We start from the raw sequence: 12,086 nt of genomic DNA, 5'->3' as shown, positions 1-12,086 counted from the left end.
GATGGGGTGTGTGCCACGCGCTCCCCCCAGGGGTCTCCTTCTGCACGTCGGCCCCCACCGTTCCCAGCTCCTTAAGAGGAAGTGCGGGACGGCCCCCCGGGCCCCGGGGCGGGACCCCCGCACTCACCACTGCACCACGGGCGTGGGGAACCCTTGCACGGTGAAGCAGAGCTTCACAGACATCTTCTCCCAGACCGTGTGGGACCTCAGGCGCACCAGGATCTCGGGGGCCCGGCGCATCCGCTCCAAGTACGAGTGACTGTGGCCCGCCAGCTTGTCCTCCACCTGTCCCGGGAAGCAAGGACAGGTCAGTGGGCTGCCGGAAGGGGGTGCGGCCCGGGCAAGCAAGGCTGCCTGCCGACGGGCCGTCCGCACGTCACGTGGCCAGCCCGCGCCCAGACCCGCGCCTCTCACGGAGCCCCGGGGTCCCCCTACCATCTCCTGGATGGCGTATCTGTCCAGCTTGTCCTGAGCCTGGGCACGGGCCACGTGCACGTTCTCCTCCATCTCAGCCAGCTCCCGGAGGAAACGCTCCCGCTTGGCCTCCCCATAAGCAGCCACCAGAGACTGGTACCTGCCGGGCGAAGAGGGGACATGAGTGTCACAACACGCAGAGAGGGTGAGAGTTCTTCGAGGGTCTGGAGGCCACAAACGCTCGCCACCAACCTTTCCTCAAGTGGGCACAAGGAGAGGAAGGGAGAGACGCTATTTCTGCTTCTTTTTATGTCTTTCTTTCAAGACTACGGCCCAGCTAGTGAGCGAACGCCACCCCCGAAGCAGTTGTAAGAAGGGCAGGTGTACGACTCATCAACAAAACAGCTATGGGGAGGACGGGCCAGCCCCCCTCACCGCGGGGAGTGCAGTCAGCACCGTCCCGAGGTCGGCGCTCGCTCGGAAGGGTCGCTGTGAGCAGACGTGCGGGGACGCAGCGACGCAGAGGGAGTCTGAAGCCCCTAAAAACGGACTTGTTCGTGCCTCTGGGCCCGTCTTCCACTAGGACGGATGGAAAGGCACCGAGGGGGTATTTCTAACCCTCCGTACCCTCCGGAGGGCCATGCCGCGAGCTCAGAGCAGGCCGAGGACACCTTGGCTTTTCCCTCACACGAAGACACAACAGTGATTCAAACCGACGTACCCACGGGTCCATCTTTCAAGGACAGGTTTGTCCCACACCTTAAACTAGCATCTGCCCCAGGGGGCTGGGGGACCAAGGAGCCGGGAAGACCCAGGCCACAACCCACATACATGCTGGGGGCCGACAGACGGCTCCGGGAGAGGAGCCCCGCCTGTCTCAGAAGGACCTCCCACCGCGGGGACCATCCGCAGAGCCATTATTCCCGCGACCACAGTGTCCCACGGCTCAGCCCCTCCAGTCAATACAAGTCGACTCCCCCCATTCACTCCTATGGAAATCGGGGAATAGAAAGTTTCTGTGACGTGTTCAAGGTCACCACGAGGAATAATTAATAAGATTATAAGGGTCTGGGCTTCTCACTCCCCACGACCACACCCTAAATGAAGATAGAACCATTTTTTTAAATAGTCCAGTAACAGAAAATCCAGATTTTGGTCACGTGTACATGTTGAAGTGATTCTTTCACAAAAGAAATCATCGTTTTACCATAGAATTTATATGGCAACGTTCCCACAAGGCCTCTAGAGGATCGTTCGAAGTTTGCACAGTGGAGCCTGATCTCCTCGGCGGCCCGTCCCTGTTACGCGGATCCCTTCTTTGTAGTGCAGCGTTCAAAATAGGACGTGTCTGCCAAAGTCTCATTTTTCCCTTCAGGTTTTAAGTGTGTTTGAATACAGAGAAAATTTTCTAGAAAAGTCCGGGGAGGCAAGGGGAAAACCAGAGCAGGTCTAACACAAACCATCACGGCGGCTTCACTGTTTGGTTCTCGGAAGGCCTCCGCCTGTTTCTCTGTGATCTAGAAATAATCTGGCCGCGTTCACAGCTAAAGAGTCGTCCGTGGAAACTCGACATGAACTTCAAGCTGTCAGGTCTCGGCGCTTTCACAGGAGAAGCCTGCTCCTTGCGCAAAGCTGGTGGGCGCGGTGTGGGACAGGGCAGAGCACGGACATGCATGGCCCCGCGTCGTGGCCCCGTGGGCAGGCTCCGCTGTGCAGAACGCTCCGGAAAGTGCCCTACATGGCTATCCCGTAGGACTCACTGAGACAGACAGGGGAGAAGAAAGCGGGCAGCGGACAGCGGCAACCGCCTTCGCAAGAAGCAAGCGTGACCCTCCAGGATCTGGGCTAACGGCCCGTCACTGTTCCCGCGGTGGCCGCACACCCTCGCGGAGCCTCCACCCACGGAGACACGAGGCCGCCCTGCTGGACGGCGCGGGAGCGGAGGACAGAGCGTTACCTCCGTTTCTTCTCATGCTCCTCCTCTTCCAGCGCGTCCGTGCTCAGTCTCTTGGCGCAGATGCTACAGGTCGTCCCTCCAGACGCCGTCTGGCCGGTCCCTCTCTGGGAGGACGACCTCTGAGAGAAAGACCTCTGGGAGGATGACTGGGTAGACGTGCGCCTGGAGGGACACGGAACAATCAGGCGTGTTGGAGGAGTGTGCAAATTCATCCGAAAAACCGCACCCCTCTCTCCTGCACACAAGTCAGCCTCGAACCATGCTGGCACAGGAACATGAATGAGCACGTGCACAGGTGTGTGCGCCTCCCCGAGCACACCAGCACGTGCGCACACACATGTGTGCACTCACACATGCACGCACACACACAGAAACATATGTCCCTGCACAGGCACTGCCCCACCTGCACAGTAAACACGCGTACACACTGACACACATGCACACACATATGTGTACTCACACACACGTCCCCATACACAGAAACCTAAAACCTTACGCAGGCACTGCATGCCCCACCTGCACAGTCAACATGTGTGCACACTGACACATGCACATGCACACACACGTGCACACTCACGTGCTCACACAGAAACCTACGTCCCTGCGCTGGCACGTCTGCACACGTGCGTCCTCAGAGGGGCGCGCTCACACACGCACTCCTTCCCTCACCATTTTCCACCCATGCCCGCGAGTGCCTCCCCCGTGCTGTGGCCTAACGTCGTGATTATACACATGTCCGGGGATCGGAAGCTCCCAGAGGCCACTGGGAGGCCGCGGGTGTTTGGCTCTTTGTTACGGGGATGGCAACTGACACGAGGGCCACGGGCAGGTCTAAATATAGGCTCCTGGTGACACGCTCAAGCTCCAGAGACCGCGGCCCGGCACGCCCGGCACTGCCTTCGGTTGGGCAGCACGGCCGGCTCACGGGGCCCTGAGACCGCGGGCATCTGCGGCCCCAGGCAGGTGTGACGCGTCCCCGAGGACCCCGGGCTTCAGACGCTGGCACAGGACCTGCGGCTTCTCACCGGCCCCTGAGGCAGGGGATGCATTCACCTTTCTGCTACATTTACTGTTATTGGAGCAAAACTACTGACATCAGCCTCCCTGCAATCGTCCCTCTGCCCCCACAATCCTCTCGCCCCCCGGTCTTCCCACTGCCCCTCCTGGCTGCCCTTCTGCGCCGGTGACTTTTCAGATCCTGCTTCTGCGAGCTGCGTGGAGAGCAGCCGGCAAGGAGCACTTACTCAAAAGGAGCCTTCATAACCTAAACGAGGGGCTCAGAGCCAGTCTACCAGGACCCACCGGGATCCACCCGGATCCACCAGGATCTGTCGTGATCCACTGGGATCCACCGGGGTCCCAGCAGCGCTCCACACGGAGTTTGCTGGGCAGGCTGGAGAGCCGAATTTCCCCCCCGGTGCTAGGAACGTGCCATCCCTGACCCTCCCCAAACCAGTTCATGGCCAGGGTGCAGGGGACTAGGTAAAGCCCCGTTAACGCCAGACCCCACGAACAAAGATCTACCGGTCCGAACGCTGGATTTCAACTTACTTTTTCGCAGCATATTCATCCAGAAGGTACCTTGTCTGAACACTGCGGTACGACTGGTCAAAGTGCTTGTGTCGCTTTTGGTAGAAGGGCACGGCGACCAGCGACATCTTGATGTGCACCTGTGAGCAAAGCGTGAGTCAGACGGTGCCGAGCTCCCTCGCACATGCGGTCCTGCTGCCGGACTTTCTGACCCAGCATCCCCAGCTGTTCCAAGGGGGACAGTCACCTTCCACTAACGACGCTCATTCAGGGGACGGGGGAAGGGAGAAACACTGTCCAAGTGAACATAATCTCGGGCTTCGAGTCTGGATCCCTAGTAAGTTCCCCGGGACCAGATATCATGATAGGTCTGTGTCTGTGAAAATCCGAAACCTGGACTATGATTCTTTTCAGTGTGAGCTCAACAAATACGTCTGGAAAACCCGCTGGGTCATGGCAGCGTGAAAAGCCACGTGAGTGATAAGGACAAAAATAAAACGCAGACTAGAGACATAAACAGATACTTAGAATACAAGATAAGAGCCGAGGGAGACCCGAGCTGCTCCAGGAAGTGAAGAGGGAGCACACTTGGCAGGACAGGCGGCCGCCAGGCGAGGCCCCCGAGGAGGTGACCCGCGAGAAGCAGCTTGACCATGGGCAGGCTGACTGGTGGAGACGGGGCAGGGGCGGGCATCCCCACAAGCAAAGGAACGAGGCCAGAAAACACGGGATCTCTGGATGCTGAGACGCCAGAAGAGATCCGTCCGGAAGGGCTGCCGCCACCCACGGGGGCTTTCCGTGTCTGCCCCGCGAGCCGGGGGCCTTCACTGCTCGAAAGGGGACCTGGAAAGGGAATTCATCTCCAGGACACCGTGCAGAAAAATCGCATCTCACTGGTTACGTGTAGACGTGGATGGCAGGGGTGGGCAGGGAGCAGGGCGGGGCCAGCAAGAAAGCCGGGGGGAAGTGGGCAAGCCAGCACATTTTGATTAAATTCTCGGAAAACGAGGAGTGGCTGAGATCCATAGGGCGGCGTGGGGTCTGTGAATGGAGTAGCACAGGCACGGGACACCCAGCTGTTTGCCGCCCGTGCGCACCCCAAATACACCAGGTGCTGGCTCCCTGGCTTACTCAAGTCTCTCTAAAATGCAGCATGGACGGCATTCCTAATTCTCAGTGATCATCAACTCCCGAAAGAAAGGAGTGAAGGAATTCCAAATCTGAGCTCCACTTTTGTCCTTGGTGTTTAAATTAGAATCTGCCCAATTTACAGAAGTGACTCTAAGGCCCCATGGCCCGGCGCCAGGGACAACAGGGATGCAGACCAGAGGGGACATGGGGCAGCTGCCGCCCTGAGATGGGAAAGCCTGCGCCTGCTCCCTACACCACCACCACCACCCTCCCCCCCACCCCGGCTCAGAACCCTTGGAGGGTCCGTGAGAAAGCCAAGCAAACACAGAACGCCCTCCGAGCAGACTCCTGGTGGCCCATTTCCTGCAGACCGTGATTTCCCAGAAGCACGGGATCACAGAACTTGGAAAGATCCTCAGGGATGATCCAAACCCATTATACTTGGGGCGGGGACAGGACCCCAGAGAAGAGAAAGGATTTCCCTAAAAGCATGTAGAAAGGGCTGACCCACCCAGAAGCCATCAGACCTCTGTTTCTGGGCCTTTCATACTTTGCCACACTAAAACCAATTTTCCCTCCTAAAAATCAACTCGCCAAGCACCCACCACGGGTGCTCGGGGTGGCCTGGTCGTGTCCCGCCTCAACACCCACTTGCGTTTACTGACTTAACCTCAGACCTGTTCGCATTTCTGGCCAAGGGAAGAGTCCGCAGGTGGCCCAGGTGAGAAGAGGGGTGGGGTACCTCGACAGGGTTCAACTGGGGGAGATAGCGCCCAAAAGAGGGCCGGGCACACTCGAGGGGCCTGTGCTTTTGTTCTGAGTGTGGAAGGCCAGCTGTCCTCACAGCCTGGGGACCCCTTTAACCATCCCACGGCGCCCGGCCGACGCCCCGGCCGACCGGCCCTCACTAGATCGCTGACCTGGCCCATGGCTGACGCGCCTGAGGGCCTGCGGGGCCTCAGCACCGCCCGTGTGAGGAGCGATCACGCGGGAACCACCAGCGCCCAGGGCACCGGGCTCCTGCCCTCCTCGCTCTGCCAGTTCACCTGCTACAGCTCCCCCCGCCACCACCCAAGGCAGTGAGGGTCACAGCAGTCACAGAACACGTCCCTACACTTATTCCCACCTGATGGAGCTGAGGGCCATCACCATCGGGAGCTTTCGGGGACTCTGCCAACGGGATTATCCTCATTCCTACCCGTCTCCCACTCCACGGACACACAGAGCACCTGCCAGGGGACACCCGGGCCTGAATCACGGAGCACTGCCTGTCGGGGACGGGACCGTCTCAGAGCCCCTCCTCTGCAGGCGGCCGCAAGCTCACGTCTTCTACACAGGGGACTCCTGGCCCCATGTGTCATCGCCAGCCCCCACCCCTGCCTGGGCTGGCTCCCGCCCCTGCCATGGGCAAGCCGAACAGAGCAGCAGGCCCGCCACACAACCGAGCCCACGTCCAGGCCACTCGGGGAACCTCGGGTCTCAGAGCCTCCCCCGTTGTCCCTGAGCTCCCCGGGCCAGGAGCGAGGAGCTCTCTTGGAAACCGGCTCCCTGCAGACTCAGCAGATGCCGGGCGGCGACAGCCTGGGGCACAGGCATTCGTCTGAAACCAGAGGCCGCTCCACAGCTCGACGTGTGTGTGTGTGTGTGTGTGTGTGTGTGTGTGTGTGTGTGAACTCACGCTGCCCGGCTGCCATGCTGGCCTTCCCTGCGAGGAAACCATCCACCCAGGTCTCCGGCCCGTGGGACCCAGGGCCAGCGTCCCGCCTCGCCCTCCTGACTCTGCACCCAGCCCACCGGCTCACGGAAGGCGTCGCACACATCTCAGAATGACGACATCAACGGGAAACGCGAGCCCGCCCTCCGGTACAGGGGGCCGTGCGTCCGGGACCTGCTCGCACCTAACGCCGGGTCCCTCACACCCGTCTTTCACGCCAGCAAGGATTTTAATTCACAGAAACATTTCAGCGACCATGCATGGCTGCCGCCTCATCAAGGACACCTAAAAATGTCGCAGTCAGTGGACACACCAAATGAAGGCTTCTCGAGAGGGAGAGAAAGGATGGGAGGGCACACGACCGGCCCAGGCCCCCGGGGAGCTGAACCCTCAGAACCCCAGACGGGCTCCACCCAAGCTCGTCTGCACCGGGGTCTCCTTCCCCAAAGCTTTTCCCAAACTGCTCAGCATCAAAAGAAACAACCACCGAGCACAAAATCCCTCGAAACGTCGTCCTCCACAAGGAGTCCAACAAGCTGTGACACCTGGTTCCCGGCAGCTCGACTTCTGCCCCGTTTCTCCAAACAAGCTTTCGGGGCCACGGCAGGAGCGGCGGAGGCTGTCCCTGCAGACACAGAGCTCTCCGGCCCCCAAGGACCCTGAGTCCTTCGGTCCCCACGCTCCAGCAGGATCAAATTCAATCGAGTGACAAGATCGTGTGTGGCTTCCTGGACGGGAGAACCTTCCAGCAACCCACACAGCTGCCGTCACCACCAGTTAGGGTTTACCCCCAGATTCTCTCGTTTTGGTAAGGGACCGGCGTCCCTCCGTCAACGCCGGCTTCACGTACACTCGCTGCGAGCGGAAGCCGGACCTGGTTTATTTAAAAATTCACTCACTCTGATGCCTGGGTCACTTGCACCTGGGAAGCAGGACCCGAGCCCGGGAGGTGGGAAAGGGAGCCCTCCCGGCGGAGCGACCCCGCTGGCCTGAGCCCGGCTGCCTCCCGGCCCCCGCCCCACCGCCCTCCGGCAGGCACAGCTCCAAGGCACGGGGAACGGTGCCAGGCGCCAGCGGGGTCACCGAGCCCAGCGGCTCTGCAGGATTACAGCTCCTCGGAGAGCCCAGACGAGAAGACAGCCGTGAGACGCTGTCGCTCCAAGCTGAAAGCCTGTAGAGCCAGGGAGCAGCCTGGTTGCCCAACTACCCGTGTCCCCCAGATACCTGTGTCCAGGGCGTGCAAATGACCTAACAACCCCTCTTCTCTTCAGAAAATGCCCAGTTCTATTTCACACCTTTTCACACCTGCACTGTCCCCACGGGCGCCTTCCTGGCTCAGACTCTCGGGAAAGCGCAGACCTCGGCGCATGGGCTCGGGGTCCCCCAGGAGCCACCACAGACCTGGGGCTGACGGGCCGGGGCTCTGGGGCGACCGCACGTGATGGCAGTGGAGGTCATGACCATGGGAAACAAAGCAAGTCCTGAAATCCAGTCCAAGGAACAGACTCAGGCCGAGTCGTTTGCTGGCTTCTGTGTTTCGGGGAACGCGCCGGCTCACACCGGCTTCCCCAGAAACAGGTCCACCAAGGAAATGGGACAGCCCCAGCCTCGGCACACGCCATTAGTCCTTCCTGCAAAGCCCCAAATCAGAAAAGGAGAGGAGAAAAGAAACTTACCCAGAGAGAGAGGAAAGAGACCCAGAGGAGAGCAGCCTTGCCTCACCCGGCTCACCCGCGACGCGGCTCTGGCTGAAGGAGGCAGAGCTATTTCTCCCTCCAAACGCCCAGCCTCCCTCCCATTTATGGCCTGGGAAGATGCTATATATAGCCACAGGGACGGCCTCGCCCCAAATCCATGACCTACCTCATCAGTCATCAGCCTGATCTTAGGAGGGAAAAATCGACGAGCTGGAAAAAATGAAAATCGGAAAGTGCCAAGTGTCCGTCCTGACCCACGGAGAGCACCTCTCTCCTCCCAGGACAGGCGCGTAAGGCCGACGTTCTGCCATGCCTGACGTTCCTCCAACTCTGTTGAACACTCCCACACACATTCTCAGCCTTCTTTTCAGTCCTGTCGAGCTGAGGGTCCCCAGGCCCTTTGCTGGTGCTTCCGGATGAGCCCGAGAGCTGCCTGAGTTCTGGGGTGCCGTTTGCTGAGTACTGGCCGGCGGACCCGACTCTCGGGGGTTGTGTGTTGGGGAGGTTTCTTGGTTTTGCTTTTACTCCAGAGACTCTCAAGCTTTCACTGGTCTCATCGTGAGGTTAACTCAGCAGGAAGGCCTTTCCTAAAAGAGGAGTCGTGCCCAGCCGCCAAGTTCCGTCTTATTTATAGTTAATAGCACAGATGGGCTTCCCATACATGTAACCACCAGATGATCGCGGGGTGCCCACCGTTGTACACATGCGTCCCACACAAGCTGGCGTGGCCGTGGTCTGGACCCGGGCACGTGGCGCCAAGAGGAGGGGCCGCGTGGGGTGGCCCGGACCTCAGAAGCCAGAGGACTCCATTCGAACCACAGCTCGGCGGGAAGAGGGTGTGCCCGCCAGCCGGCTGGCCTACCTCGCCGTCCTCCCCACCTGTAACACCAGCTCAGTTTGTCGTGATAATCAGAGGAAATGCCATGCCCACGCGCCAAAAACTCTCCACGTTCGCACAGGTGGCAGATCAGGAACACAGCCAAGGACCCACCCAGCGGAAGGAGTCAGCGAATGTGTCCGCAAAACGCGACAAAGACAGAGCAGAAGTCATTGACTTGACTCACCTGAGTGTCCCCCGCGTACCGAATCGAGGGCTACCTACTTGCACCTTGTGTTTTCTCCCCTTTAGTACTCCAATGGCCCAGCACTTAATTTAATACGTGTTTGGTGAGGGGGATCGAATACACAGGCCGTTGGCGTGTTATTTCTGCTGATCAGCAACCCCTCCAGAAGGAAGCCAGCGCTGCCCTCCCTGGTGAGGTCCCGGGGGAACATGCATCCTGGTCCACTGTTCCCTGCCCACAGGGGTGGCCCCTCCAGGGACAAAGGGACGATTCCAGGGCCCCACCTCTTGTCAAATGGCATCTCTGTCACCTGAGTCCCAGGAAACTAGCCTCTCCCGACAGAACAGTCTCGCTTCCAGGGAGAGACCAGAGACCTATGAGCGCCTCACACCCCTGACAGAAAATTTCCAAACACTCCAGCCCCTCCCCCCCCAAGCAGAGGGTCACCTCCCGGGATGGCGCCTCTCGGAGAGGCTGCCGGGCCCAGCCACGCTACTCAGAGCAGCAGAACGCAGAGCTGGGACAGAGCTGGACCCTGGTAGGAGCGCGTCACCACCTCCGGGTCTAAGACCCTCCCGCACCGCCTGTGTGGGCTCGGCTACCTCGGTGCGTCCAGGACTGTCCTCTGCAGATGAAGCCATGGGCACTGCATGCGCGCGCGCGCGCGCGTGTGTGTGTGTGTGTGCACGGAACCCGCCAGCCACTAGGAAACCACCAGCACGCTTGGAGACATGGGGTGATGCCTTGTCCACGAGACGTCCCAATCACGGGATCCCACTTATCCCAGCACCACGGCTCCCGGACTCTCCCTAGACTGTTCTCGCCGGTGTGGACGGCATTCGTTTCTCCCGGAAGAATTTGGTCCTGGCATTTGGGTTGCAGTATGATGGGGCTGCCCGACCCCAGCCTGTGGGTGGGACACACGACCCACCCTCCACCAAGACACCCCCCAACCTGGCCTGTGGATGGGACACGGGACCCCGGCCCCACCCTGTTCAGCCCGCTCCCCAGGGGCCGCCGCCCACACAGGCCACGTCCACCTCGTCACGTCCACGAGGGTCTCAGCACCTTCCCTCCTGTCTGGGAGCCCAGGGGGCGGAGGCTGCCCACCCAGAGCCAGCCGGCCCCCAGTCGCCTCACGCCTCCCACCTGCAGTAGGAAACCTCCAGCAGAGATTATCTAAAGAGCCGTACCGCAGCCTGGGCCTCAGTCCCATTTTGATCTGCTTAAAATACCCAACTTCTGCCCAACATTCCTTAAATCAGTCCGGTTTTAAAAATGGGCAAAGGACCCGAACAGACACTTCTCCAAGGAAGACACGCAGATGGCCAGCAGCCACGGGAGACGGTGCTCAAGGCCGCTCTTCACCGGGGAAACGCAAATCCATGGCCCGAGCTAGGCCTCCGCATTGCCAGAAGGGCTCAGACCAAACCAGAGCAGAGACCCAGAGGACAGCGAGTGTCGGCGGGCGCGAGGACTTCGGAGCCCGTGCAGGGCCGCCGGGAACGCACACGGGGGCAGCCGCTCCAGAAAGTAGTGCAGAGGCTCCTCAAAAAATTAAAAATTACGTTCCTGTGTGACCTGGCCAGCCCAGTTCTGGCTCTTCATCCAAAAGAGCGGGGCAGATCTGAAGGAGATGCCGGCACCCCGCGTTCACGGCGTCACGACTCGCCGCAGCCGAGGCACGGACGCGACCTCCACGTCCGTCAGTGCACGAGCCGATAAGGAACACGCGGTGTGCACACGTGGTGTTCGGCCCGAACAGAAGGCTGCCTACCGCACGCTGTGGCGTGACCCGACCTTGCCGCGACGTCCGGGGAACAAGCCGGCTTGGCGGACGGCGCGGCGGGACACACGGTGGGACACGCGGCGGGACACGCGGCAGGAGGCACGTGAAGGGGTCCAGCTCACAGAGGCAGACGGACTGCTGGCCGCCGGGGGCCAAGGCGGGGAGTCGGGGAGGAACTGCCCCGTGGGAACCGGGAGTCAGTCACGCAGGAAGGGCACGGTCCAGGGAGCTCCTGCCCGGCGGCCGCACACAGGGAATAATGCACCGTTCGCTTAAAATGTGTTAAGACAGTAGATTGAGTGTTACGTGGGGGGGTTGTTTTGTTGTAATTTACCTTCAGTTGATTACATCGAGAGCATCGGTAGTTTCCGAGGCAGAGGTCAGTGACTCGTCGCAGCATAGAACACCCGTGCTCACCGCATCACGTGCCCTCCTTCGGGCCGTCACCCCGCTTCCCCACCCCTCTACGCCCTCCCCTCCAGCAGCACTGTTTCCTGTGACTAAGAGCCCCTCATGGTTTGTCCCCTCTCTGATATCGTCTTGTTTCACTTTTCCCTCCCTTCCCCCATGATCCTCTGTTTTGGTTCTTAAATTCTACAAACGAGCGAGACCCTGTGACGACCGTCTTTCTCCAATGGACTTACGTCGCTTTGATGGTGTTAGCTGTACTCTCACAGCATGGAAAAGTCCTGCTACCTACCGATGGTGGGACCAACCCGGCCTTAGCGTCTCTGGCCACGAGTCCAGGGACGGGTCTCCGGGTGTTAGAACGCGTGTCACCATGGCAACA

General features: G+C 60.2%; 1 protein-coding gene across 2 annotated transcripts in view; it reads right to left on the bottom strand.

The window, feature by feature from the left end:
• The window catches only part of MYOM2 (myomesin 2), a 78,776-nt gene extending 70,234 nt beyond the window's left edge, over positions 1 to 8,542 (bottom strand). The window contains exons 1-5 of one of the 2 annotated variants that reach the window (XM_080795570.1): positions 8,423 to 8,542; positions 3,923 to 4,041; positions 2,372 to 2,533; positions 436 to 574; positions 128 to 285 (exon numbers count right to left, since the gene is read on the bottom strand). In XM_080795570.1, coding sequence (XP_080651696.1) covers positions 128 to 285; positions 436 to 574; positions 2,372 to 2,533; positions 3,923 to 4,029 — 566 coding nt within the window. In that variant the 5' untranslated portion in view covers positions 4,030 to 4,041; positions 8,423 to 8,542. Of the gene's footprint in view, positions 1 to 127; positions 286 to 435; positions 575 to 2,371; positions 2,534 to 3,922; positions 4,042 to 4,148; positions 4,328 to 8,422 lie in introns of those variants that run through there. The other variant, XM_080795571.1, reaches the window with a different exon arrangement.
• Between the last annotated feature and the right edge of the window lie 3,544 nt (positions 8,543 to 12,086).

Source organism: Martes martes (genome assembly GCF_963455335.1).
Source record: "Martes martes genome assembly, chromosome: 2".
NCBI classification, from domain to species: domain Eukaryota; kingdom Metazoa; phylum Chordata; class Mammalia; order Carnivora; family Mustelidae; genus Martes; species Martes martes.
This window is presented reverse-complemented; position numbering and strand designations above follow the sequence as displayed.